At 50.9% G+C, this 27,018-nt stretch overlaps 2 protein-coding genes and 1 non-coding gene across 4 annotated transcripts; 2 read left to right on the forward strand and 1 right to left on the reverse strand.

Annotated features, from left to right (window-relative positions):
• Positions 1-2,818: 2,818 nt before the first annotated feature.
• On the reverse strand, positions 2,819-2,956 carry LOC114806837. Its single transcript, XR_003754895.1, has one exon. It is a non-coding gene; the product is annotated as a small nucleolar RNA SNORA7 (small nucleolar RNA).
• A 6,477-nt stretch (positions 2,957-9,433) lies between these two features.
• Positions 9,434-14,703, forward strand: LOC791113 (neutrophil elastase). 2 transcript variants are annotated; one of them, NM_001127623.1, is given in 11 exon segments: positions 11,598-11,673; positions 11,807-11,836; positions 11,838-11,853; positions 11,855-11,864; positions 11,866-11,966; positions 12,578-12,719; positions 13,095-13,199; positions 13,202-13,205; positions 13,208-13,218; positions 13,221-13,325; positions 13,951-14,698. In NM_001127623.1, coding segments are annotated over 11 exon segments (777 nt in total). In that variant the 5' UTR covers positions 11,598-11,624; the 3' UTR covers positions 14,155-14,698.
• Positions 14,704-18,195: 3,492 nt separating this feature from the next.
• On the forward strand, positions 18,196-25,820 carry CFD (complement factor D). Its single transcript, XM_029049711.1, has 5 exons — positions 18,196-18,354; positions 20,891-21,047; positions 21,925-22,069; positions 25,040-25,297; positions 25,463-25,820. The coding sequence occupies exons 1-5, from the start codon at positions 18,294-18,296 to the stop codon at positions 25,616-25,618; spliced, it is 777 nt and encodes a 258-aa protein (XP_028905544.1). The 5' UTR covers positions 18,196-18,293; the 3' UTR covers positions 25,619-25,820.
• Positions 25,821-27,018: the final 1,198 nt, after the last annotated feature.

Genomic DNA, 27,018 nt, shown 5'->3' on the forward strand with positions numbered 1-27,018 from the left:
CTGTAAGCCCGGTATGGGCAGGGTGGGGGACGCCAAAGAGAGGGGGATCTGAGGAAAAGTGGGCTTAGTCTGGGAAGGCCTCTTGGAGGAAGTGAGCCTTCAGTAGGGCTTTGAAGTGGGGAAGAGTTATTATCAAAGCTCTGTTAGTGTCTGAGCAGTGTTCGCTTAATGGGTAGGGAGGGGACCAAAAAAGTGCCCTTCTGTATCGATCAGTGTTCAAGTGAACCAGAGATTCTCTCAAAGACTTATACTCTCTTGGGTGCATTCTCACTGTGAACAGCAAATGGAAGGACAGAGCTACAGTGGAAAGAGCATGGGCTTGGGAGTCAGAGGTCATGGGTTCTAATCCTGGCTCCGCCGCTTGTCAACTGTGTGACTTTGGGCAAATCACTGAACTTCTTTGTGCCTCAGTGCCCTCATCTGTAAAATGGGGATTAAGAGTGTGAGCCCCATAGAGAAGCAGTGTGGCTTAGTGGAAAGAGCCCAGGCTTGGGAGTCAGGGGTCGTGGGTTCTAATCCCAGCTCTGCCACTTGTCAGCTATGTGACTTTGGGCGAGTCACTTAACTTCTCTGGGCCTCAGTTACCTCATCTGTAAAATGGCGATTAAGACTGTGAGCCCTATGTGGGACAACCTGATGACCTTATATCTACCCCAGCGCTTAGAACAGTGCTTGGCACATCGTAAGCGCTTAACAAATACCAACATCATTATTATTATTGTTATTATTATTAAAATGGGGGTTAAGACTGTGAGCCCCACGTGGGACAACCTGATTACTTTGTGTCACCCCAGGGATTAGAATAATGCTTGGCAAATAGTAAGCGCTTAACAAATGCCGTTATTATTATTATCATTATCATCACATTGGGTCCATCGTCTGCTCCGATTGATCCTGTAGCGCCACCTGGTGGGTCGGGCTACAATCACAGGCTGGGAAGCAAAGTATTAAAAGAGCCTGCAGTTTATATTCCTTCCCCGAGCGGGACACATCCAAAGCCAGGAAGAGAGGCAGGAATTGGAAGACGCTGTGTGCACAGTAGGAGCTCGCTTTAGTGCTCTAAATCAATCAATCAGTCGTATTGATTGAGCGCTCACTGGGTGCACAGCACTATACTAAACACTTGGGAGAGTACAAAACAACAGTTGGCAGACATTCCCAGCCCACAACGAATTTACAGTCTAGAGGGGGAGACAGACCCGGGACAATGTCTTTGATAATCGTGCTATTTCTCAAGCGTTTGCTATGTGCTAAGCATTGTACTGAGCACCGGAGTAGACTCAAGATAAGCAGGTTGGACACAGCCTGGGTCCCCGGTGGGGCTCAGAGTCTAGGTAGGAAGGAGAAGGGAGAACAGGTATTGAATCCCCATTTTTTAGGTTGTATCTACTCCAGAGCTCAGAACAGTGCTTGACACATAGTAAGCACTTAAAAAAAATACCATTGTTATTATTTTACAGGTGAGGAAAATGAGGCACAGGGAAGCTAAGAGACTGATCCAAGGCCTCATGGCAGGCAAGTGGCAGAACTGGGATTAGAATCCAGGCCCCCGACCACACTGCTCCTCTTTGCTGCTGCAACTGCCGCAGCCTCCAAATTCCCACAAACAGGTTGGCTCATTCTACCTGCAGTGGCCATCCTCTCAGTACACAACCGTCTCCTGATACAGTACTCTGCACACGGAAGGGGTCCACTCAGTGCTGTTGATACCTAGCCAGGATATTGGAAAGGTCACCTTCTTGCCCAATCCAATGGCTTCTACATCTGAATTCTCCTTGACCTCTTAACTGCCTGCAACATGGTGTACCATCTTTTCTTCTGGAAATACTTTCTGTCCTTGGCTTCGCAGACACTGTTCTCTCCTAGTTCTCCTCCTAGCTCTCTGATGACCTCTTTTCAATCTCTTTTTCTGGCTCCTCCTCTGCCTCCCACTCTCTAACTGTGGGAGTCCCTCAAGGCAGCTGGGTCCCCCGGGTCCCCTTCTATTTTCCATCTACACCCACTCCCTTAGAGAATTCATTTGCTCCCATGTCTCAACTACCATCACTATGCTGATGACTCCCAAATTTACCTCTCCAGCCCTGACCTCTCTCCTTCTCTGTTGTCTAGCATTTCCTACTGCCTTCAGAACAACTCTGCTTGGATGTCCTGCCAACAACTCAAACTTAATATGTCCAAAACAGAACTCTTCATCTTCCCACCCAAACCCTCTCCTCCCACAACAAGCAGCATGGCCTAGTGGAAAGAGCCCAGGCCAGGGAGTCAGAGGACCTGGGTTCTAATCCCAGCTCTGTCAATTGCTTGCACAAGTCACTGAACTTCTCTGTGCCTCAGTTCCCTCAACTGCAAAATGGAGATTCAATATCTGTACCCCCTCCTACTTAGACTGTGAGACCCCTGTGGGACCTGCTTATCTTGTATCTACCCTCCTGTTTGGCACATCATAAGCACTTAAATACCTCAATTATTATTCTTTCCCATCACTGTGGACCATGCCACCTTCCTCCCTGTCTCCCAAGACTGTAACCTTAGCATCATCTTCAGCTCATTTTTCTCATTCAACCCACATATTCAATCTGTCACCAAATACCGTTGGTTCTTGTGCTGTCGAGTTGTCTCTGACCCATAGTGACTCCATGGACACATCTCTCCCAGAATGCCCCATTTTCCACCTGCAATCGTTCTGGTAGTGTGTCCATAGAGTTTTCTTAGTATAACTATGGAAGTGGTTTACCATTGCCTTCTTCCACACAGTAAACTTGAGTCTCTGCCCTTGACTCTCTCCCATGTCACTGCTGCCCAGCATGGGTGAGTTTTGACTTGTAGCAGATTGCCTTCCACTTGCTAGCCACTGGCCAAGCTAGAAATGGAATGGGTAGGCCTCTGCTTGACTCTCCCTCCTGCAGTTGTGACTGGTAGAGTACTGGAAACTCTCCAGATGTGATCCTGAGAGAGATACTGTTGATTCTAACTTTACAGTATCTCTAGAATCCACCCCTTCCTCTCTACTATAAAATTGCTAATTATGATATTTGCGAAGTACTTAATAGGTGCCAGGCACTGTACTTAGCACTGGGGTGGATACAAGCAAATCGGGTGGGACACAGTCCCTTGTCCCACTTGGGGCTCACAGTCTCAATCCCCATTTTCCAGAGGTGGTGACTGAGGCACAGAGAAGTGAAGTGACTTGCCTAAGATCACACAGTACACAAGTGGCGGAGCCGGGATTAGAACCCATGACTTGCTGACTCTCAGACCCATGCTGTATCCACTACACCATGCTGCTCCATCCAAACTGCTGTCACGCTGATCCAGGCAGTTATATCCTGCCTCAATTATTGCATCAACTACTGCATTAGAGAAGCAGCATGGCCTAATGGATAGAGCACAGGCCTGGGAGTCAGAAGGACTCTGGTTCTAATCTTGGGTCTGCCACTTGTCTGCTTTGTGTCCTTGGGCAAGTCGCTTAACTTGTCTGTGCCTCAGTTACCTCATCTGAAAAATGGGGATTAAGTCTGTGAGTCCCATGTGGGAAGTGCACTGTGTCCAACCTGATTAACTTGTATCTACTCCAGCGTTTAATATGGTGCCCGGCACATAGTAAGTACTTAACAAATGCCATTAAAAAACAAAACAAAAAAAACACCTCACTGACCTCCCTGCCTCCAGTTTCTCCCCACTCCAATCCGTACTTCACTCTGCTGCCCAAATCATTTTCTAAAAAGAATTCAGTCCATGTTTCCCCACTCCTCAAGAACCTCCAGTAGTTGTTCATCATCTCCATATCAAAGAGTAACTCCCTACCATAGGCTTGAAGGCATTTAATCAGTTCTCCCCCTCTTATAACCTTACCTCACTGATCTCCTACTGCAACCTGGTATGCACATTTTGCTCTGCTAATGCATAACTACTTATTGTATCTCCATCACCTCTATCCCACCAAAGACCCCTTGCCCACATCCTCCCTCCGGTCCGAAACTCCCTCCCCCTTCACATCCAACAGATCATGATTTTCCCCATCGTCAAAACTATTAAAATCACATCTCCTCCAAGAAGCCTTCCCTGACTAACTTCTCATTTCCCCACCCTATTCGCTCTGCCTTCCACATCATTTAAGCACTTGTTTGGATCTGTACGTTCTAAGCATTTTGTTACCCCCATCCCCACATCACTTATGGTCCTATCCTTATATTCTTCCATTTCCCCTATCTGTAATTTATTTCAATGCCTGTCTCCTCCACTAGACTGTAAGCTCCTTGAGGGCAGGGATCGTTTCCACCAACTCTACTCTACTGAACACTCCCAAGTGCTTAGTAAAGAGCCCTGCACACAGTAAGCACTCAATAAATGCCATTGATTGATTGATCGAAAGCATCCATCCATCTGAGGTCTGGGATCTGTTTGAAATGGATCTTCTTTACTCCCCACCCCAACCCTAACTCTTTCAACCAACCCACTCTTCCGGGGTGGGGTGGGGGAGTAGCAACTTAGTTCAGGGGAGTGGGAGGTTTACCTTGTGCAAGGGGTCTCTTGGGAGGCAGAGACTAGAAGGACAATGTGGGAAATGAAAGCTCTCCTCATCCTCGAAACCCTAGTAAAACCCCAGCTCCTCCTTGGAAGCCTTCTCTGACTAATCTCTCATCTCCACCTATTCTCCCTTCCTTCTGTGTGGCTTATGTTCTTGGATCTGTATTTTCTAAGCACCTTCCTACTCACCCCACCCCTAACCCTGTAGCAGTTGTGCACATATCCTTATATTCTGCTGCTTCCCCTATCTGTCATTTATTTTAAAGTCTGTCTCCCCCTTAGACTGTAAGCTTGAGGGCAAGTGTGAGGTCTACCATCTTATTTTATTGTACACTTCCAAACTCCTCGTACAATGCTCTGCACACAGTAAATGCTCAGTAAGTACCATTGATTGATTGAAAGGCTGCAGTACTGGCCTGGAGACAGGCCACCAATGAGGCTGTCTTCCTTCCAGAATCAGACTCAGGTTCTCCCTGGGTTTAGTAATCACCCACAGACCTCGGGGGAGTCTTGCATCAGTAATAGAGTCCGTTGGGACTGGAAAAGAATAAAAGGAAGTGAAGGGGACCTGGGGAAGCTCCAGGCAGGGAGGCAGGAGACTTCCCTGGTTCAAGTCCCCATTCTACCTCTGAAATGCTGTGTGGTCTTGGGAGAGATGCTGCACCACTCCTTATACTCCTTTCACTTGTTGCTTCCTCCAACCCTCCAGCCTGGAAATAGGGAAAGGCAAACATGAGAAGTTTTTTTATGGCATGTGTTAAGCGCTTACTATGTGTCAAATGCTGTTCTAAGTGCTGGGGTAGGTACAAGTTAATTAGTTTGGACACAGTCCCTGTCCCATATGGGGCTCACAGTCTAGGAGGGAGAACAGGAGAACTGAGGCACAGAGAAGTTCAATGACTTGCCCAAGGTCACACAGCAAGCAACTGGCAGAGCTGGGATTAGAACCCAGGTCCTCTAACTCCCAGGCCCAAGCTCTTTTCACTAGGCCACTTGGTTAAAAAAGGAAGAATCTAGATTCCCCATAGTCCAGGGCTAAAGTTTAACCCCATTCTCTCTAGCTTTCCTGATCCCCTGGGCTGGCCTTCTAACATTCTCAATAATAACAACAATAATAATTAATTAATTAATGTTGGTATTTGTTAAGCGCTTACTATGTGCAGAGCACTGTTCTAAGAGCTGGGGTAGACACAGGGGAATCAGGTTGTCCCACGTGGGGCTCACAGTCTTAATCCCCATTTTACAGATGAGGTAACTGAGGCACAGAGAAGTGAAGTGACTTGTCCACAGTCACACAGCTGACAAGTGACAGAGCCGGGATTCGAACCCATGACCTCTGACTCCAAAGCCCGGGCTCTTGCCACAGAGCCATAATAATAATAAATATGGTATTTGTTAAGCAATTACTGTGCTAAGTATTGTACTAAGCCCAGGCCCGGAAATCAGTGGACCTGGCTTCTAATACCTGCTCTGCTACTTGTCTGCTGTGTGACCTTGGGCAAGTCACTTCACTTCCCTGTGCCTCGGTTTCCTCATCTGTAAAGTGGGGACTAAACAGGCCCTTCTGTCACCCACTTAAACTGTGAGCCCCATCTGGGATGGGACTTTGTCTGACCTTATTATCTTGTTTATGAATAAGTGCTTGGCACACAATAAGTGCTCAGCAAATACCACAATTAACTACACTCACATGGGGGAAGCAGACATAAAACTATTTACAAATAGAGTAGTCAAAATAAATAGTTGAAAGTACAATTGAATAAACATATATGCAAAAGTACTAAGAACCAGTATAAATAAGTGCTAGAGATGGCTGATGAGCTCCAGCTATCATCCCATCTTCCTCTTCCCTTTCCTGTCCAAACTCCTTGAAAGGGCTGTCTAAAGCCGCAGCCTTAAATTCCTCTCCACCAACTCTCTTCTTGACCCATGATAGTCTGGATTTTGACTCTTCGTTCCACCGAGCTGTGTTCACCAAAATCACCAATGTCTCTTCATAGCCAAGACCTACAGGTTCTAAAATGTTCTTATCTTCCTTGACCTTTCAGTTGCCTTTGACACTACGGGCCACCCCTCTTTTCCTTGAAATGCTATCAGGTCTTGGTTTGGCTGACATGGTACTAGCCTGCTTCTCCTCCCATTTTTCAGTCTCAATCGCTGGGTCCCTAACTGTGGGTGTCCAACAAGGCTTTGTTCTGGGTCTTCTACACTTCTTGTGTTATATTCACTCTTTCACGGGGAGGCTGCTGGAAGGTCCTAGGGTCAAGTGAGCGTACTGCCTTTTGCTATTCAGTGATCAATCAATCAACTGTATTTATCAAGCACTTAGTGTGTGCAGAGCCTGTACTAAACACTTGTGAGAGTACAATATAACAGAATTGCTTCATGACACTGCTAAAATTCTCCCTTTCCTCTCCATCCAAACTACCACGTTAATCCAAGCATTTATCTTAATCTACCTTAATTACTGTGTCAGCCTCGTTGCTGACCTCCCTGCCTAGTGTCTCTGCGCACTCCAGTCCATACTTCACTCTGCTGCCCGGATCATTTTTCTTCAGAAACATTTAGGCCATGTTTCCCCTCTCCTCAAGAACCTCCAGTGGTTGCTCATCCACTTCCTCAACAAGCAGAAACTCCTTACCATCAGCTTTAAAGCACTCAATCACCTTGTCCCCCTCCTACCTCATCTCCCTAATCTCTACTACAACCCAGCCTGTACACTTTTCCCCTCTAATGCCAACCTTCTCACTGTACCTCGATCTCTTCTATCTCGCCGCTGACCTCTCAACCACGACCTGCCTCTGGCCTGGAACACCCTCCCTCTTCATATCTGACAATCACCCTCCCCACCTTCAAAGCCTTATCGAAAGCACATCTCCTCCAAGCAGCCTTCCCTAAGCCCTCCTTTCCTCTTCTCTCACTCCCTTCTACACCTCCTTGACTTGCTCCCTTTGTTCATTCCCCCTCCCAGCCCCACAGAACTTATGTACATATCTGTAATTCTTTTATTTATATTAATGTCGGTCTCCCCCTCTAGACTGTAAGTTTGTTGTGGGCAGGAAACGTGTCTGTTATATTGTTATATTGTACTCTCCCCAGGGCTTAGTATAGTGCTCTGCACACAGTAAGAACTCAATAAATACGAATGACTAACTACCCACAATGATCATATTTATTTAGTGCTTACTATGTGCAGAGCACTGTACTAAGCACTTGGATCACTTGGATGATTCGGTGATCCCTGAAGCATCTGACTGCAGGTCCATGGGCAGCACCCACCCCCCCCCAACACAGCCCACATCAAGCAATTAATCATATTTATTGAGCACTTACTGTGTGCAAAGCACTGTACTAAGCACTTGGGAAAGCATAATACAACAGACTTGGAAGACATGTTCCCTGCCCACAAAGAACTTACAGTCTATAGGGGGTCAGTTATTAAAATAAATTACATCTTGACTTTGATAATATGTGCTCTTCTCCCCCTTTATGCCCAACACATAACACCCAACCCCTACTCCTTTACTCTCAGATCATCATCGCCATCATCAACAATGGTATTTATTGAGCGCTTACTGTGTGCAGAGCACTATACTAAGCACTTGGGAGAGTACAACAGAGTTGATAGACACTTTCCCTGCCCACCATGAGTTCAGATGATTCCTCCTGATCTGACCTGCCCTCTCCCAGCCTCTCTGACTCTCAGAATCCTCGGCTCCCACAGTCGCCCTAAGGCAGGACTAGAGAGCTCAAAAAGAACCTCTACGTTCTCCAGACCCCCAACTGACTGATTGAAAGGACTCCTTATCCTTGCCTCTCTGTCTGTCTGTCTGCCTCTGTCTCCATCTGTCTTTCCATCTCTCTCTGGGTCTATGGTTCTCTCAGTCTTTCTATCACTCTCTCTCTAGCTCTTTCCACCTCTCTAGCTCTGCCTCTCTGGGTCTGTCTCCCTGTGAGCATCAGTGCTTCTCTCTGTGTCTGTCTCTCTGCATCTTTCTCTGCTCATTTCTCTCCCTTTCTGACCTAGGTCAATTATGAGGCATGCTTTCACCCCCTCTAAGATCCTCACTTGAAGCCTCTTCTGGGCCCCAATCCTCCCGGGCTATTCATTGCTGCCACTATACCCATGGATGAATTCCCATTCCTGACTGGATGAATGGAGACTGGCGGGGGGCCCATTCCATCTCATTCCATGAGAAGCAGCATGTGGTAGTGGATAGAGCATGGGCCTGGGAGTAAGAAGGTCATGGGTTCTAATCCCAGCTCTGCCACTTGTCTGCTGTGTGACCTTGGGTGAGTCACTTCACTTCTCGGTGCCTCAGTTACGTCATCTGTAAAATGGGGATTGATACTGTGAGCCCCAAGTGGGACAGGGACTGTGTCCAACCCAAGTTGCTTGTATCCACCCCAGCACTTAGTTCAGTGCCTGGTACATAGTAAGCGCTTACAGATACTATTATCATTATCTCCTGTAACAATAATAATAATAGTTACAGTATTTGTTAAGTGCTTACTATGTGCAAGGCACTGTACTAAACTCTGGAGTGGATGCAAGCAAATCAGGTTAGGCACAGTCCCTGTCCCCCTTGGGGCCAGTCTCAATCCCCATTTTACAGATGAGGTAACTGAGGCTCAGAGAAGTAAAGTGACTTGCCCAAGGTCACACAGCAGATAAGTGGCAGAGCCGGGATTAGAACCCACGACCTTCTGACTCCCATCATGCTGCTTCTCTAAAATGATGGTATTTGTTAAGCGCTTACTATGTGCCAAGCACTGTCCTAAGCAGTGGGGGAGAGACAGAGTAATCAGATTGTCCCACGTGGGGCTCACAGTCTTAATCTCCATTTTATAGATGAGGCAACTGAGGCACCAAGAAGTGAAGTGACTTGTCCAAAGTCACACAGCTGACAAGTGACGGAGCCAGGATTCGAGCCCATGACCTCTGACTCCCAAGCCCGTGCTCTTTCCGCCGATCCACGCTGGCCAAAACTGCAACTTCCCTGAGGGCAGCGTTTATGCCCATCCCATCTCCCAGACCAGACTTCGATCTTCTTGAGGATGAGGACAATGCTTGTTCTTTAAAGTGGATTCCAAACTCCATCAATCAATTGATCAGTGGTATTTATTGAGCACATACGGTATGCAGAGCACTGTAGTAGGTGCCTGGGAGGGTACTCTAAAGTTGGTAGACACAATCCCTGCCCTCATGGAGTTTAGGAGTTTACGATCTCCACTTGACAATTTCTTCTTCCCAGGAAATGGCCTGCTGGCACTATCTCAGTCAGTCAAACGTATTTATTGAGCACTTACAGTGTGCAGAGTGCTGTACCAAGTTCTTGAGAGAGTACAATATTACAATAGGACAGATACATTCCAATAGGACAGATACATTCCCTACCTCGAAGACCCCTGTAGTCAAATTCCCTGAACACCACAATGTGGGATATGCTGGTTCTCCCCAGGAGTAGTGGGTTAGGAAGGGGTCAGTATGGCCTGGAGAAAGGTCAGGTTGGGCTCCAATCCGGTCCCCTCGTGACTCCTGCTGAAGCCCTAACGGTTCTTCTGGCCCAAAGTCCCCTTGCCCACCTCCCTCCAGTCCCCTGCTTCCTGTGTGCCTCCAGTGTCTGTTGGGGGTCTTGCACCACCCAGCCATGACGGTTGCCCTGGACCTTCCCAGAGGAGAGGAAAGGAGGAACTGGATCCTGGCACAAGTTCTCTGTCTGTCATGTCAGTTGGGTGACGGTGGGGCTGGCAAGAGGCTGGTGAGGGGTGGGGGGAAAGGTTGGAGATAAGCTGAGGCCAAGAACATCCAGACATGCCCTGCTTCTCCTTCTCCAGAGGACAGCAGAAAGGCAGTCAACTCCCAGTGTCAAGGAGGGGGCAGATGATCAGAAAATCCAGAAATTGAAAGTCAGCCCATCACTTGAGCTCAACCAGAGCTACTTGTTGGGGAGTAGCCTTCAGTGAGGGCTCATATGCCCCCTCTTTGTCCTGCCTCTGGGTTGCTGGACCACGTTAGGTCCCAAAAGCCCTGGAAGTAGAATCGTCTCTATCTGTTGCCCAATTGTACTTTCCAAGTGCTTAGTACAGTGCTCTGCACACTGTAAGTGCTCAATAAATACGATTGATTGAATGAGAGGGAGAAGCTGGGGCAGCTCAGCCAATCCACACGGTGGAAAATTACCGAGTGTCCGCTGTGTCACAGATAAGCTATCAAAGACTTCTTAAGGAAATGCTTTCAGTGACTTCTTCTGGTCAACCAACCAGCTGTGCCCCGGTGGAGAGAGAGTGTTGAGAAGAGCAACCCAAACAAATGACCCAAGGGATGGGAAATGAGTCCTGGGAGGAAAAATTTGGAGATTTAGCCTAGAGAAAGGAATGCCCAATCCCCACCTGCCACATTCTGGAGGGTCTTTACAAAGGGTGACCCTGACCAGTTTTCTTCTCCTTGTCCCCAGGAGGACCCAACAAGAGGAAACAGTGCTTAGCTGGATAGAACCAGGGTTGATGTGAGCAAGAACTGTGGGAGTGAAGGTGGAGGTGGGAATGGGGCAGCAGGAATTAGAGGTCCCATAGATGCAAAGTCTTGGCCTCAGGCCTTCATGGCCTGGAAGGACAAGCACCTGACTGTCCTGGAGGGTCTGGACTGTAAGCTTCTCATTTAGACTGTAAATGTCCTGTGGGCCAGGAACACATCTTCCAACTCTCTTATACTGAACTCTCCCAAGTGCTTAGTACAGTACTCTGCACAAAATAAGTGCTCAATAAGTACCATTGATTGGTTTAAGCACTGACCTCCCTGGGAGGCAGTTGACCTCTCAGGGACCCTCTGGAGTGGCAGCAGGCCTCGGGGTGGGGAGGGACGGGGGGAGCCGGGATCCCCCACCGTTTCCTGCTACCCAGTCTCCTCTTCCCCAGCCTCCACCTGGAGGAATTGGAGGAAGTGGTGGAAAAAGCCCCCTGCTGCTGCTCCAGGGTCTTTCAGGAAGTGGGGAAATACTAACGGCCACCGGGAGGGCTCAATAAGAGAGGCTGGGAAGGGCAGGAGAGGCGCAAGGGTCGAGAGGATGCTTGGAGTCACCAGAGCCATTTGCAACATGACCCCCTTTCTGACTGTGACCATCCTCCTGCAGGCTGCAGCCTGGGGTGAGTGTGGGTCTGTCTATCCCCGTGGGGTGGAGGAACTCGGGGAGAGAGCGAGAGACAGAGAGAGACAGAGAGAAGCTGGGGGATGCAGCCACCCCACCCCAACCATGCGGCTTTCTCCCACACTGGCCAGGTCTCACCCTGGGCTCGAAGATCGTTGGGGGCCGTGATGCTGTTCCCCACTCGCGCCCCTACATCGCCTCCCTGCAGCGGAACCGTGGGGGCCACTTCTGCGGGGGGACTCTCATCCATCAGCAATTCGTGATGACGGCAGCGCACTGCATCAACAGCAGGTGAGGGCAGGCCGGCCGTGCAAGGGGTTGGCGGGGGGGGCAAGAAGGCAGAATCTCTGCCCCGTTCCCTGCCCCTCCCAACCCCTCTGCCTGCCTAAGACTAGCTAGCCTCCTCGGCATCTTTTCCTGCCTTTCAGCCCTTTTCGGCTTGCCCGCCACATCTCCCAGGGGTGCTGCTGAGGAGGAGGGTGCAGGAGAATGATTGGTTAGAGGGTGGTTTGGGATTAGCCAGGGATGCAGATTGTCTCCACCAACGCTTCCCAGCCTTCCCCTCCGATACTAGAGTGCTGGGAGGGGATGAACTTCAACCCACATCCCCTGACCCCCATGGAGGGGAAGAGGGGAGGAGCGGGGCAGGTGGTGAGAGGATGCCAGATAGAAAACGAGCATCAGTAGTGGCTGAACTGGTTGGGAAGGAACTCTGTCCCCCCTACTAAGGGTAAGAAGACACTGGCTTCCCCTCCTGGCTCCAGATCCGGTTCCCCTTTCTCCTTATCCTCCCATCCTCCTCCTGCTAGCCTGAGCCTTCCACAATGGCCTCAGGGTCTGTTCCCCTCCTCCCAGCTCCTCCCATCTCCTCCCATAATCTCCCCATGACTCCCCACCCCCAGGAACGTCAGGTCAGTTCGGGTGGTGCTGGGAGCCCACAACCTGAGGGCCCAAGAGTCCACCCGGCAGACATACTCTGTTGACCAGATATTTGAGAATGGCTTCAGCCCACAGACCCTGCAGAATGACATTCTGTTGGTGAAGGTAAAGGGGAGGGAGGCCGGGGGAGAAGTGTTGGGGGGGCGTTCAGGGGTTGGGGCAGGTGGAGAAGATAGAGCAGTGGGGGCTTGGGACACTGGCAGAGAGGGACAGAATGCAGAAGGCAGCAATGCAGGGGAGGGAGCTCGGGTGGGAACCCAGAACTCCGGGCATCGCCCGATCTGGGGGGTGGGGGGTTCTAACCATGAGGCCACCCCACCTCCTTCCTCAGGACGGCAGTGGGAGGGAGAAGCAGGGCCTGGGGTGGGAGGCGCCAGTCCGGCCCAAGAAGGGGCCACGGGGAGAGAAACCACGTGGATCACGGCTTACCAGAGGGGCCTCTGACCTTCCCCACCATCCCTGGCCCCCTCCGCCCCGCAGCTGAGCCGCCCAGTCACCCTGAATGCCAACGTCCAGCTGGCCCGGCTCCCACAGCAGAACCAGAATGTGGGCAGTGGGACCCAGTGCCTGGCCATGGGCTGGGGCCGAAGGGGCAATAATGCCCCCGCAGCCCATATTCTTCAGGAGCTCAACGTCACTGTGGTAACCAACCAATGCCAGCGGAACATCATCTGCACCCTGGTGCCAAGTCGCCGGGCAGGCATTTGCTTCGTGAGTACCCGCTTTTCCTTAGGTTGCTCAGTCTATGCTTCCTTATGCAACCTTCTCTTTCTTGGTATTCCTCACCAGAGACATTGGTTGCCCCAGACTAAGTAAACCTATTAAATTCCCATTTTGTAAGTAAGGAAACAGAGGCACAGAGAAGTGAAGCAGGCAGGTGGCAGAGCTGGAATTTAGAGCCCAGATCCTCTGACTCCCAAGGCCAGGGCTCTTTCCACTCAACATTGCTGCTCCTCTAACCTGTCCCTCGCCCACTACTATCCTTACTGTAATTCTTCCTCCACCTTTGGAGTCCAGGTCTAGTCTGGGGACAGGGTGGGGATTTCCTCAAAACAGACTTGCTCAGCCTGACCTTTTTGACCTCCAGCAACACCTGGGGTCTTCTGACCTCAAACAAATCCAGACCAGGTCTGGAGGGGCTATGCTAAAGCGAGTCAAGTGTGGAACTGCCCTAGGCGAGGCTGTGGTGGGTGCCCTTTGACCTGGCTTGGACCCAAATGGGACTCCGGGGACCAAATAATTTCTTCTGGCCGCCATCTAGGGCGGCCTTTCTCCTTTGGCCCGCCCCCCTCTAATCAGCCTGATACAGATCTTTGTCTCTCTCCCTCTCCCCCAGGGGGATTCTGGAGGCCCGCTGGTGTGCAATGGGATAGTCCACGGTATCGACTCATTTGTCCGTGGCGGCTGCGCCTCCGGCTTCTGGCCCGACGGCTTTACCCGAGTGGCCCAGTACATCCAGTGGATCAACTCTGTCCTGCGCAGGCACACGGAGCGCCAGTGGCCCCAGCTGCCCCTTCCCTCAGGCACTGAGCCCCTCTGAGGATGTCATCCTGCCCAAAGGCACCAGCTCCGTGGGGGCGATGGGAGCCTGTGCCTGGCCAGATTCCCAACTGGGGGTGAAGCCGTTGTTCCCACCCCCGTGGCCGTCAAGGCTCCCACGAGACCTGAAAGCTTCCGAGCGGGACTGGAAAGAGCCAATTTGGGTCTCTCTCTGACCTGTCAGCCTCCCCCCAGCTCTGTCCTGCTTGCCTCCCTCATCCAGAAGCCTGGTCCCCATTTTCTACCTTGCACTCATATTCAAAAGTTGCCACCTAGGATCCCAGCTTCCTAACTCATTGACCCCCACCCAGACCCAGGATTTAGGAATCAGCAGCTGCCAAGCTTTGAACGACTCCAACTTCTACCAGGACCTGAAACTCCATCTAATTGTTCTCTCCACTCACTCCCCCACTCAGCCTTGTTTCTCCAGAGCACCAGGAACATCTAAGTTCAAACTCTCAGTCCGTCTCATTTCCCTCCATTTCCCTGCTGCCCTCATGGACCCTGTCGTAAGCGAAAATAAAATTTCTTGTATCAGGATGATGGCCTATGACTGCGGTTGGTGGTCCTCTCTATATTGGCAGCTGTGTACAAGTTGGAGGGTGGGGGTGTGTATATGCGTGTGCCTATGTGTATATGTGTGTGGGTTTTTGTATGTGATTGTGTTGGAGATGGGTTCTTCAGCCCCTGAGGGGGCCAAAGTCCTAACCTGGAAGAAGTGTGCGGGGAGTTGTGCAGCCTCAGTCTCTGCCGTCCTCCACATTCTCTGCCAGAGCGGCCACCCAGGGGAGTTGGGCTGGAATCAGACTCTTAACCGAGACCAGCTGTTGGAGGGGACGGGGATGGGGGTGGGGTGGCGCATGTAGTTCTGAGGGAATTGTCCATTCCAGTGCTCTGGGATTCTGAACAGGGCTGTGGTCAGGGCTCTTGAGCCTGCAGTGACATGTTTACAGGGAGACTGGAAATGGTCCTTGATCCTGGGCAAGACCAGACCTCCTGCAGCTGGAGGCCCCAATGCCTGAGCCATTGTCAAATCTTGGGTTTGCCTGCCTCCCACATAGAACTCAGCCCTGCCTGGTCTCCAGGCCTCTCACTCCTCCCTTTCCCTGTTCCGGAGACGGAGAGGCTGAGTGGGAATTTCTGGCCGATCCTGTGAATTCCATCCCTGCCCCTTCCGTCTTCCTTCCTCACCCACCCAAACCAAATCCTGATTGATTTGTCTGGGTCCCCAGGGCTGGGACTGCACATGTGCAGGTACCCCTCAAAACTTCTTCCTTTCAATTATCAATTATCTGATATTATAATTATCAATTATCAGGGGTGGGGGGGAGTCTGGGTTATTTGGGAGGAAGGCCTCTCGCTTCTCTTCTTCCTCTTGGTCGTATTTGGGAGGGAGGCCTTTTGCTTTTCTTCTTTTTGGTTGCCTTCTTTCTGACCATTCCCTTCCCCGGGGGCAGCGGCGGAGATCCGGGAGATCAGGGAGACTCAAATGTATCCACGATGCTCTGTGGTGAGTAGCTCTGGGAGAAGGTTGGTGGGGAGAATTTGGATTCTCTGTGAATTTCCATTGTGGGTGCTTTCCCTATCCCCTATGCCTTCAAAGAGCTGGGAGTTACCTGATCATGCTTGTCCATCAGAGGACAAGAAGGAAGAGGAAAGAGGAAGAAAAGGAGGAGGAGAAGGAGGAGAGGGAGGAGGAGAAGGAGGAGAGGGAGGAGGAGAAGGAGGAGAGGGAGGAGGAGAAGGAGGAGAGGGAGAAGGAGGAGAACAAGGAAAAGGAGGAGAGCAAGGAGGAAGAATGCCCTGTTCTGGGCAAGGTGGCAAGCTAACTCCAGGCCAGCCACCCTCAGGCACCCTGGGAATGGACCAGTATTGTGTTGTTCATGGAATTACTGTGTTTGTTCACAGACTTTTCGGAGATTGCGAAAGATCCAGCTGGAACACCGGGCCCTCTCCCTCAACTCCAACCTTCCAGCTGGCTCTTAGTCCCCCGAGGTCACAGTAGAAAGGCTTGAGGTGAGGGTGAGTGGGTAGAAGGCTCTGACTCAGGAGACACCCTTCCAGTGCTGCCTGGGAAAGCCTTGACTCACCCTCTCAGGACTGCTCCCCACAGCAATTCCCCCCGGTTCCCAGGGAATGCTACAGATTGCAGTTTTATCTCACCTTGCCACTCCATCCCCAACCTAAGGTTTGCGACAGGTGGAGCTGGTCCCTGGAGGAGCTTTGGGCCAGGGGAGTGGAGGGGAGAGTTGAGACTAGACCTTGGGCATTGTTCCGCGCCACCACCGCCAGCAGGGATCCGTGAATGTAGTCCAGGGACACTTATGAGTCATATGTATAGACGCCATCAGGCTTCTCTGTGCTGTCAGTTGCCATCTGGCCCCGACTGGGTGTCAAGAAACCATGCTTCCCCTAGGACAGCTAGGCGCTGGGTCCACACCTAGCATGTCTTCCCCTTCCCTGGAGTTTCAGGCTGGTCTGTCTGTCCCTGTTCATCCTGAGATGGACAATCTATTCGGACAGAACTATTCACTGTGTCTCTCTCGTCCCTCTCGCTGCTGACCCCTTGCTCACGTCCTCTCTTCTGTCTGGCACTCCCTCCCCTTTTATTTTCAACAGACCACCAATCTCCCCATCTTCAAAGCCCTGCTGGAACCATACTTCCTCCAGGAGGCCTTATTTTTTAATGGCATTCGTTAAGCGCTTACTACGTGTCAAGCACTGCTCTAAGTGTGACGGTAGATGTGTTAACTAGGTTGAACAGAGCCCCTGTCCCTCATGGGGCTCACAGTCTAAGCAGGAGGGAGAACGGGAGAACTGAGGCACAGAGAAATTGTGACTTGACCAAGGTCATACAGCAAGCAATTGACAGAGCTGGGATTAGAACCCATGTCCTTTGATTCCCAGGCCCGTGCTCTTTCCACTAGGCCATGCTGCTTCCCTGGTTAATCTCTCATCTTCCTACCCTGCTCCCCACTCTCACACCCCACTGCCACTTCTGCATCACCTAGGCACTTGGGGTACTCACCGCATGCCCCGTAGCACTTAATGTACAGATCTTAAAACTCTGTTGCTTTTCCCTACTTGTAATTGATTTGAGTGTCTCTGTCCCTTGCTAGACTGTAAGCTACTGGAGTACAAAGATCATGTCTACTTACTCTTATGGTATTCTCCTCTGAACAGAATAAGTGCTCAATAAATACTATTGACTGATTGATAACCTTTGAAATGTGGGCAGAGGGACTGAAGAAGAAGAGGATATGTTCTGTTGGGGGAGGCAAGACAGACACATGCAAACACACACACACACAAAGGATGGAGGGGGGGAATGTGAAGAGGAGGAGGAGGAGGAGGAGGAAGGGCACATCCCACGTAAGGGGAACAGTTAGGGGAGCAGCGCAGTGGCCAGAGAGTCACGTGCTGAGACAGTCAGCAGGTTGGATTAGTTCAAAGAGAGCTCAGGCTGCAGGATTGGAGACAGTCAGGAAAGAGCAGAGCAGTCGGAGGGCCAAGCACTGCAGAGGGTGGGACTTCTGATTCCCTCCTGGCTAAGAAGTAGGGGGTTAGCACCCCTCTGCACTGGAGTCCCTGAGCTAGGAACTCTGACTGACCCAGTGCCTGCCCCGTTCCTCAGTTGGAAAGGATCTAGGCATATTCCCCAGAGGGGTCCCTGCTAGCATCACCCTCTAGTGACAAGTCACAGAACCTCACCAATCCCAGAAGTGTTGCTCCCAGAAATTTCCTCCTAGAGATGAGGCCTTGGGGGAATTTGCCGATTCTGTTGGGTGGAGGTAGTCTGACCCAGTTGGAGAATCAATTTCCATCCAGATGGTTCCCCCAGTACCCCCGGCGCCTCCCTCCACCCAGCTCTCCCCAACAGGGCCTGACCCAAACAGCTGTTTGGGCTCTGTCTTGTTGATGTTGTGAAATGCTGACATTTCTTTGGCAGTACAAAGTGCTCCGTAACCCCGGCCCGTCTCCAGGCACCCTCCCCACACCATCCACCCCTACCGACTACTCCTCCTACCCTCATCTGGGCCCCTTTTCCCTTTCTCTGGAAATCCCTGTCTCTCCTTATAAAGGGCCATTCTGTTTAAGGCAGGAACCACATCGCCAGGAGAACCAGTCTGAAAGGAGAACATGGAGAGCCACGGTTTCCGTTGGAGTTGGTTTCTGTTGGTGCTGAGCATCGCTGCATGTGGTGAGTCTGTTGGTGCTCTGCCTTTGGCTAGGTCACCTGGGGGGCTGGGAGTTCGGGGGGAGTGGTCGGTGGGGGAGAAAGGAAGGGGATCGGTCCTCCTACCATCCCCTGGGGTGGAAAATCTAGCTGTCGTAGAGTGGTTTCACTGCTGGCCTCCTGAGGGCGGAGAGCAGCCTTCTCCTCTGCCTGAGGCTCCCTTCACAACTGAACTGCAGGGCTACAACACTCCCAGCTTGCAGATACCCTTTAAGGGGAAAAGATGGTTCCCCCTTCACCTCCCCTACCTTGTGTCCAGCTGGGAGTGAAGACGCTGATTCTATTCCCCTTGGCTGTTCTAGCTGGACTCTCAACCTGGCTCACCCCTGACCGCTCAGGAGCAGGGCTGGAAAGATGCCAGATCAGGTCTCTCTGACCCATTAGCTCTGTGCAGTCTGTCTACTCCTCCACGGTTCAGTCTCACTTGCTGCAGGTGGAAGGAATTTATGTCAGACTAAGTGTTGGGAAATTCCAGAATGGGACCCAAGGAGGATTTTGAGGACTAAGGGAGATGGCTGGGGAGAATCCCTACCCAACACCCCCACTCTTATCTCAAGTCATCATGCTACTCCTTACTCTCTCTCTCGATGCTCAAATCTTGGCCCTCAACAGCCGGCCCTCTCGCCATCCCCCTTGCTTCTCCGTCTCTCCAATGATCTGGCATCACTAATCCACCACCCCAAATCACCTCCACAGTACGCTCCCTCCACTCTTCCTCCTAGGTTCGTTGGCACAAAACCAGGCACTGGGATGACTTCAGCCAGCTCAAATTCACCCTTCCCTGCTATAACTGTCATGTCTTCCACTCAGCGACACACACGACTCCGATGCCCACTGCCTCCGCCAACTAGTCTAGACCTTGAACTTCTTCCTGAAACCCCAGTACCCCCGCCTTCCTCCTCTCTCACCCCTGGTAACCTCACCAACTACTATGTTGACAAATCAAAACCGACAGGCATGCGCTCCCCGAAATCTCCCCCCCAACCTCCTCAGTTCCCTCCCACCTCGATATTCATTCTCTCATCCATTTCCTCTCTGGAAACCCTATCTAATCATGGTTTTTCTAATACAGTTCTCTTCTGATTCTCCTCCTATCTCTGACTGTTCCTTCTAGGTCTCTTTACCTGGCACTTTCTCTGCTTCCCACTCGCTAAACTTTGTGAGTCCCTCAAGGTTCCATTTAGGATCCTCTTCTATTTTCGGTCTACACCCACTTCTTTGGGGAGCTCATCTGCTCACACGACTTCAACTAACACTTCCATGTGGAGGACTCCCAAATCTATCTCGCCAGCCCCAACCTCTTGCCTTCTCTGCCATCTCACATCTCCTCCTGTCTCCAGGACACCTCCTAACAGACACCCTGCCAGTACCTCAAGCTAAATGTGTCCAAAACTGAGCTCCCCATCTTCTCTCCCAAATCATCTCCTCCACCCAACTTTTCCATCACAGTAGACAACACCACCACCGTCCCCTATCTCAAGCTTATAGCCAAGGCATTATTCTTGACTCCTCCCTCTCTTTCAATCCCCATATTCAGTCTGTCATCAAATCCGGTTGTTCTTCCTCCAATGTATTTCCAGGATCCTTCCCTTCTTCTCCATCCAAATGTTCACCACACTGGTCCAGGCACTTGCCATACGGTGGCTTGACTACTGTATCAGTCTCCCTGCTGACCGCCTGGCCTCCAGGCTCTCCCCTCTCCAATCCATAGTTCCTCTACTGCCAGAACTATTTTTGCTAAAACAGCATTCTATACACATTTCCCTACTCCTCAAAAACCTCCAGTTGTTGCCCATTCCTCTCTGCTTCAAACTGAAACTCCTGATTATTGGTTTAAAGTCATTAATCTATTATTCTCCCTCCTACTTATCAACTCTCTTCTCCCGTTTCATCCCAGCTCACAGCCTTCATTCCTCTCAAACCAGCCTTCTCACTGTGTCTCGTTCTCATCTCCCACCGCTGACTCCTCGTTCATGCCCTTCTTCCTGCTTAGAACTTACTCCCTCTTCACATCTGACGGAACAGTGCTATCTTTTCTTCAAAACCCTTCTGAAGACTCATCTCCTCCTGAAGGCCTTCCCTGATTGACTTCTAATCTCTCCACTTTATATCCCCTAACTGTCTCTTCAACACTTCCACACCACCTAAGCACTTCGGTACTCACTACACCCTTAGCGCTTATGTACATACCTTTGTAATCTATTACTTTTCTCTATCTGTAATTGATTTTGGTGTCTGCCTCCCTGATTAGACTGAAAGCTTCTTGAGTTAATTTTACTCTTCCAACTGTTTAGTACAGTGCTCTGCACACAATAGCTGCTCAAAAATTACTACTGATTGATTGATTGATTGATTGATTGAAGGGGGTAGGTGCAGTGTGACCTTGAGGCAGGGGGATGGCCCAGATAACCATTCCCAGCCCTGAGTAATCTGGGACGTGGCCAGGTAAGGATCCTGAGACAGTCCCAGATGCTTCATTCCTGGCTTTTTCCTTCCATAGGTGCCCACCCTCGGGGTCGGATCCTGGGGGGATGGGAAGCCACCCCCAACCTGCTGCCCTACATGGCATCACTCCAGCAGGCCGGGAAGCATGTATGTGGTGGCTTCCTCATCTCTGACCAGTGGGTGCTGAGCGCCGCACACTGTGCCGAGGAGATGTGAGTCCACTGTGCGTGTCCAGGGAGGAAGGGGAAGAGGGCACGGGGGCGCCTGGGAGAAATTTGGCTGGAGGGACCTCACAAACAGAGATCTGTCCCCCCTTATCCCCACACCCACAACTTCTCCTGAAAAGCATCTCTCCCAAAGGTTACACAGCCTGAGGCTCCTGAGAAATGTTCCTTACCTTCATCCAGGGCTGCTCCCCTCCCCAAATTGAAGGGAAAGCAATGGGAGTGGCAGAGGGATACCCCTAATTTACATCTCCTTGGGGAAAACTCAGATTAATCCCTTTCTCCTGCCACTGGGCTGTCTGTCCAGGGTCCTCCAGTCTGGGAGAACAGTCTGGGTCTCCACGTTTGTTCTTGGGGAGTCCTGAAGGGTACCTGCTTCTGGTGCTTGGTGTCCCTGATGTATGTGCGTGTGCGTGTGCACATGTAGGTGTGGGGAAATGTGTGCGACCATGTTCTCTGTTTCCTCTATTAGACTGTCAGCTCCTCAAAGGAGGAGAAGACATGGTCCTAGTCTTCAAGGGGCTGACGGGGGAGACCCATAGATGGACAAGCAGATGATGATAATAATAATAATAAGGATGGTATTTTTTAAGCACTTACTATGTGTCAAGCCCCGTTCTAAGATACAAGGCGGCAAGGGGAGAGCTACATTAAAACCCAGACCCATATGGGTACAGGGAACAGGGGTCCAGTGATGATCACTATACTGAGCTGAATTCAGGGGCTGGAGGCTGGGGGATGCACTAGGGGACTTTGGTGGGCCCTACCCCTGTCTGTCAGTGGCTGGCTCCAGAGGGGGACAGTAAAGGCAATGGGGGAGTCAGGCTAGGACCGGCTCTGATCTCAGCTGCCCACACTGCCCCAGGAAGGATGGGGAGCTGCAGGTGCTGCTGGGAGCACACTCCCTGTCTCAGCCAGAGTCGTCCAAGCATCTCTACGTGGTCCAGGCCGTGATCCCTCACCCCGACAGCCACCCGGACAACAATGATCATGATCTGCTCCTGCTCAAGGTGAGGCTTTCCCGCTGCCCCTTCTCCTCCACCCCCCACCCCCCATCTTCACCTGATCCCAGAGCTACCCTTTGCCCCTTGGGTTTCAAACACCCATCTAGAGTCCTGTTCCGTTTCAGATGTCCCCCACAACACCTGGATGGAGAGGCTCATCCTTACTGCCACTGCCCCCCACCCCCCCCAACCTGCCCAAGGTATTAGAGACTCCCTTCTGTGTGCAAAGCACTGTACTGGTGCTTGGGGGAACAGACAGAAGGGAGAATGGGGGAGTTAAGAAACATAAATTGCCAAATACACCCATTATAACATTCTCCTTTAAGTGGTCTTTGGCAGTAGAGCTACAGGAATTCCTCAGGCCCAAGAAAAAACTGGTCCTGAAGACTGTGTCAAAAAGTTATCAGTCGGAGCAAATTTTCCCACAGGAACAATGTTATAAGACAAATAATGGTATTTGTTAAGCACTGATTACGTGCCAAGCACTGGGGTAGATTCAAAACAATCAGGTCCCACGTGGGGCTCACATTCTAAGTAGAAGGGAGAACAGAATTGAATCCCCATTTTGCAGATGAGGGATCTGAGGTACAGAGAAGTTAATTGATTTGCCCAAAGTCACACAGCAGATACATGGCAGAGCTGGGATTAGAACCCAAGTTCTCTGAGTCCAAGGCCCGAGCTTTTTGCGCAAGGCCACGCCATTTCTCTTATAAATGGGAGTTTGACTCCTGAACTCGGACCGACTCCCCAGTTTACACCAAAAGGACCCAGAACTGTGTACTCAGTCAGAGCTGAGCAATATAAATATTTCAGCAGTGTATTTGGGTTAGAGAGAGTCCATCTATGAGATAGTGGACTTTTACTTAATCGGAAGCAAAAATGGACGTGTAAGCCCTCCCTGGTGATGAGAAAAGCCTATCCCCACCCCCCAGCTTCTCCCACTTTAAACTTTTTCTTTCACCCCCACTCGGCAGCTTTTAAAATGGAGCTGTGGGTTCCACATGGCCCCCACCCCCACAGCCCACGTCTTCAGAGTTTGCGTCCTAAAAAGCTAGTGTTGCAAAGTTGAGAGGGACCTGCCAAATACAGATGAAATGGCTTTGCCAAATTTGGAAACAGTGAGTTGTTTGTCTTAATTCAAAACCAATCAATCAGTGGTATTTACTGAATGCTTGCTGTGTAAAGAGCACTGTACTAAGCACTTGGGAGAGTACAACAGAGTTGGTAGACATGATCCCTGCCCACAAGGTGCTAACAGACCAGAGAGTGGGAGACAGATATTGAAATAAATTACTACTAGGGGAAGTGGCTGTGAGGCTCAGGGTGGGATGAGAATCAAAATGCTTAAGGGGTGCAGTCCAGAAGGGAGGGTGAATAGGGTGGGGAAACATGGGATTAGTCAGGGAAAGCCTTTTGGAGGAGATAGGATTTTAGTAGGGCTTTGAAGCTGCGGAGAGTGGTGGTCTGTAGAGTGGTCTGTAGTATACTGCTATTGAGGACTTCATTCTTAAGTCAAGGACTTCCTCAATTGAATTTAAATGCTGGTATTTCTTAGAGCCCTTACTCACTTCCTGCAAAGTTTACTTTGGCTCAAGTACCTCTTTTCCTCTCTTTCTCAACCTGTGAAGTACTTTGATTGACCTGAATAAAGTGCTTATCATTCGTTTCAATTTAGCATTAGATAATGGTGGATGTAACTATATTGCTGTTTGTGTTCTAATGGTAATGGTTAAGATCTTACTATGTGCCAAGCACTGTAATGCTGGTATTTGTTAAGCGTTTACTATGTGCCCAGCACTGTTCTAAGTGCTGGGGTAGACACAAGGGAATCAGGTTGTCCCACATGGGGCTCACAGTCTTCATCCCCATTTTACAGATGAGGGAACTGAGACACAGAGAAGTGAAGTGGCTTACCCAAAGTCACACAGCTGACAAGTGGTGGAGCTGGGATTAGAACCCGTGACCTCTGACTCCCAAGCCCGGGCTTTTTCCACTCAGACACGCTGCTTCACTGTACTAAGCATTGAGGTAGATATAAGCTAATCAGGTTGGATACAGTCCAGATCCCACATGGGGCTCAGAGTCTTAACCCCCATTGTACAGATGATGTAACTGAGGTACAGAGAAGTGAAGTGACTTGCCCAAGGTCATACAGCAGAAAAATGGCAGAGTCAGAATTAGAATCCAGGTTCTTTGACTCCCAGGCCCATGCTATTTCCACTAGGCCATGCTGCTTCTCTGTTTTAAATTGTTTGGTCAAATTTGGGATAATTCTGGGGAGAAGGAAAAGGCGTGTGGAATGCATTGGAGACGGGAGAGTGAGGTGGTTCACTTGGGTGGAGTAGCTGCCTCCTATTTAGACTATGAGCCCCATGTGGGACAGGAGCTGCTTCTCTGTTTTTTAAATTTATTTAAATTGTTTGGTCAAATTTTTAGATCTTGGGAAAGTCTTACATGATTTCTTACTGGAAACTGGACTTTGTTTAGTGACGATGGCCTTTGTTAATTACTCACAATGTGTTAAATGTGGACAGATAAAAGGTTATGAGGTTGAGCAACAGTCCCTACCTTACACGGGGCTCACCATCTATCTGGACTGTACCCCTTAAGCCTGAGGAATTCCTGTAGCTCTGTAGAAGCTGTACCCTATTCCCCATTCTTAGTAAAGTGCTTGGCACATAGAAAGTGCTTAATAAGTACCATAAAAAATAAAGAGATTGCAGTTCAGGACAGAGCAGGTGGTTGTGGGAGAGGAGGGCAACTAAGGAAGAGGAAGTTGGGGGAGACCAAGATCTCAAAGGCTCGGCTCCACTCTCGAGAGTCCAGCCTGCCACCTTTCTGCTCTTGGCTCAGCCCCAGTCCTCTCACCCAGTGGGGAATGGGGAGGGGGTCTGTGTCGGGGGCAGGCAGGGCCGTGACCCCTCCACTCCCCAGCGACCTCTTCTTCTCTCTTCTCTCCCCGCCACCGCTCCCCAGCTGGCCCAGAAGGTGACTTTGAGTGAGCGCGTGAAGCCCCTGGCTTTCCAGCGGGTGGACCGGGACTTGCAGGGAGGGACCCTGTGCCAGGTGGCCGGTTGGGGCTTCACCAACAACCTGGGCAAGAAGCCAGACAAGCTGCAGCAGGTGAATCTGCCCATCATGCCCCGGGCCATCTGCAACCTGCGCCAGCACTATGACAACGAGATCACTGAGAAGATGATGTGCACCGAAAGCCGCAAGAAGGATACCTGCAAGGTACCTGGGCTGGGGTGGGATTCGGGGGCCACCTGGCTCAGGGAGGGGGCAGGGAACCAGATGAGATGACCCCTGATGGGTCGTTCATCATCAGATGGACCTCTGGGCTCCATTTGTGCCCTCCCTGGGATCGCGGGCCCTATCTATCCTCCCCCAACCTCGCAGGGCGACTCTGGGGGGCCGTTGGTCTGCAATGGTGTGGCCGAGGCCGTGGTCACCTCGGGCTCGAGGGTCTGCGGGAACTGGAAGAAGCCGGGGATCTACACGCGGATTGCCAGCTACGTGAGCTGGATCGATGACGTCATGGCCCGGGGGGGCTGAGGGCTCCTGAGGCCCCTGTCAACATGCTGGGGTGACGGGGGTGGGTAGGGGGGAGAGGAGGGAGGACTCCTCAGGGGGTCGACTTTCTAACCCCTTTCTTCCTAAAAAGGGGCTGTATCTTGCTCCCTCTGGCCCCTCTAGCCGTAATCATGGAGGGTGGGGAAAGAGCTCTCTGCTCTCTCAATAAAGCTGCATTCCTGTGCGCTGGTCTCCGAGTCTCATCTTTGGTCCAGGTTGACATCTGCTGGGGAGGAAGAGTCCGGGGTCTGGCTCAAATCTCTCCTCTCTGACCCCCACAGCTCTTTCCACAGCCTGGTCCCTGTTCTGGTCCGTTCACCCTCTCTTCTTGCATCACCTATGCACTCAGCTCTGGACCCCTTAAGCACTGTGATAATACTCCACCCTCAGTCCCCTGGTACTTGTGCGTGATTTTTTAATGATATCTGTTAAGTGCTTACTATGTGCCAGGCATTGTACCAAGCACTGGGGTATACAAGATAATCAGGTTGGACGCAATCCCTGTTCCGCACGGCCTTAATCCCCATTTTACAGATGAAGTAACAGAGGCACAGAAGAGTTAACAAGTTAGCTAGTCCACGTTAACTTTAGTTAGCCCTAGGTCACAGAAGGCAGGATTAGATCCCAGGTCCTTCTGAGTTCCAGGCCCGTGCTCTATCCACTAGACCATGCTGCTTCTCTATGTGTACGTTTTTATACTCCCATTTCCCCTGTCTGCAATTTATTTTAATGTCGGTCTCCTCCACTGCATTTTAAGCTCCTTGTGACCAGTGATCATGGCTGCTCTCCTAAGCGCTTAGTATACAGTGACCTCCACACAGTAAGTGCTCAATAAATGCCATTGATTGCAGCTTCAGGAAGGCCTCTCAGAGCTGGAGAAGGGGCAGAGAAAGGAGACTGGGATGGTCAGGAGGTGGAGCGGCTTCTGTCTCAGGACAGGCTAAAAGGGTTAGGTTTCTTCAGGCTGGAGAGATGCAGGCTGAGAGGGGACAGGATTGACATTTGTAAAATCATGAAGGGGGTGGCCAAGGCAAACACTAAACTGTGGTTCCCCACATCCCACCCCACCAGGGTGAGGGGGCCCCATCAGGACTGGCTGGGAGCGGTTCAGAACAACCCAAAGAAAACACTTCTGCAGCCAGTGGGGGTGGAGGGGGTGGGAGAAGCAGATGAATTTACTTCTACAAGAAGTTGTGTTGATGGAAATAGCAGCAGCAGTTCATAATGGGTCAGTGATGGGGAAGTCAGGAACGTGGAGGGGAAAGTCAGGAGCGAAGGATGGTCCAACCCTAGCGATGAGCATGGGGATCCAAGAGGGCCCCCGTCACCCAGTTCCTCCAAGGCTCCTGGTGCTGCTGTCGGAGACATAGTCCTAGGCTGGA

Source organism: Ornithorhynchus anatinus, chromosome X1 (genome assembly GCF_004115215.2).
Source record: "Ornithorhynchus anatinus isolate Pmale09 chromosome X1, mOrnAna1.pri.v4, whole genome shotgun sequence".
Taxonomy (NCBI): domain Eukaryota; kingdom Metazoa; phylum Chordata; class Mammalia; order Monotremata; family Ornithorhynchidae; genus Ornithorhynchus; species Ornithorhynchus anatinus.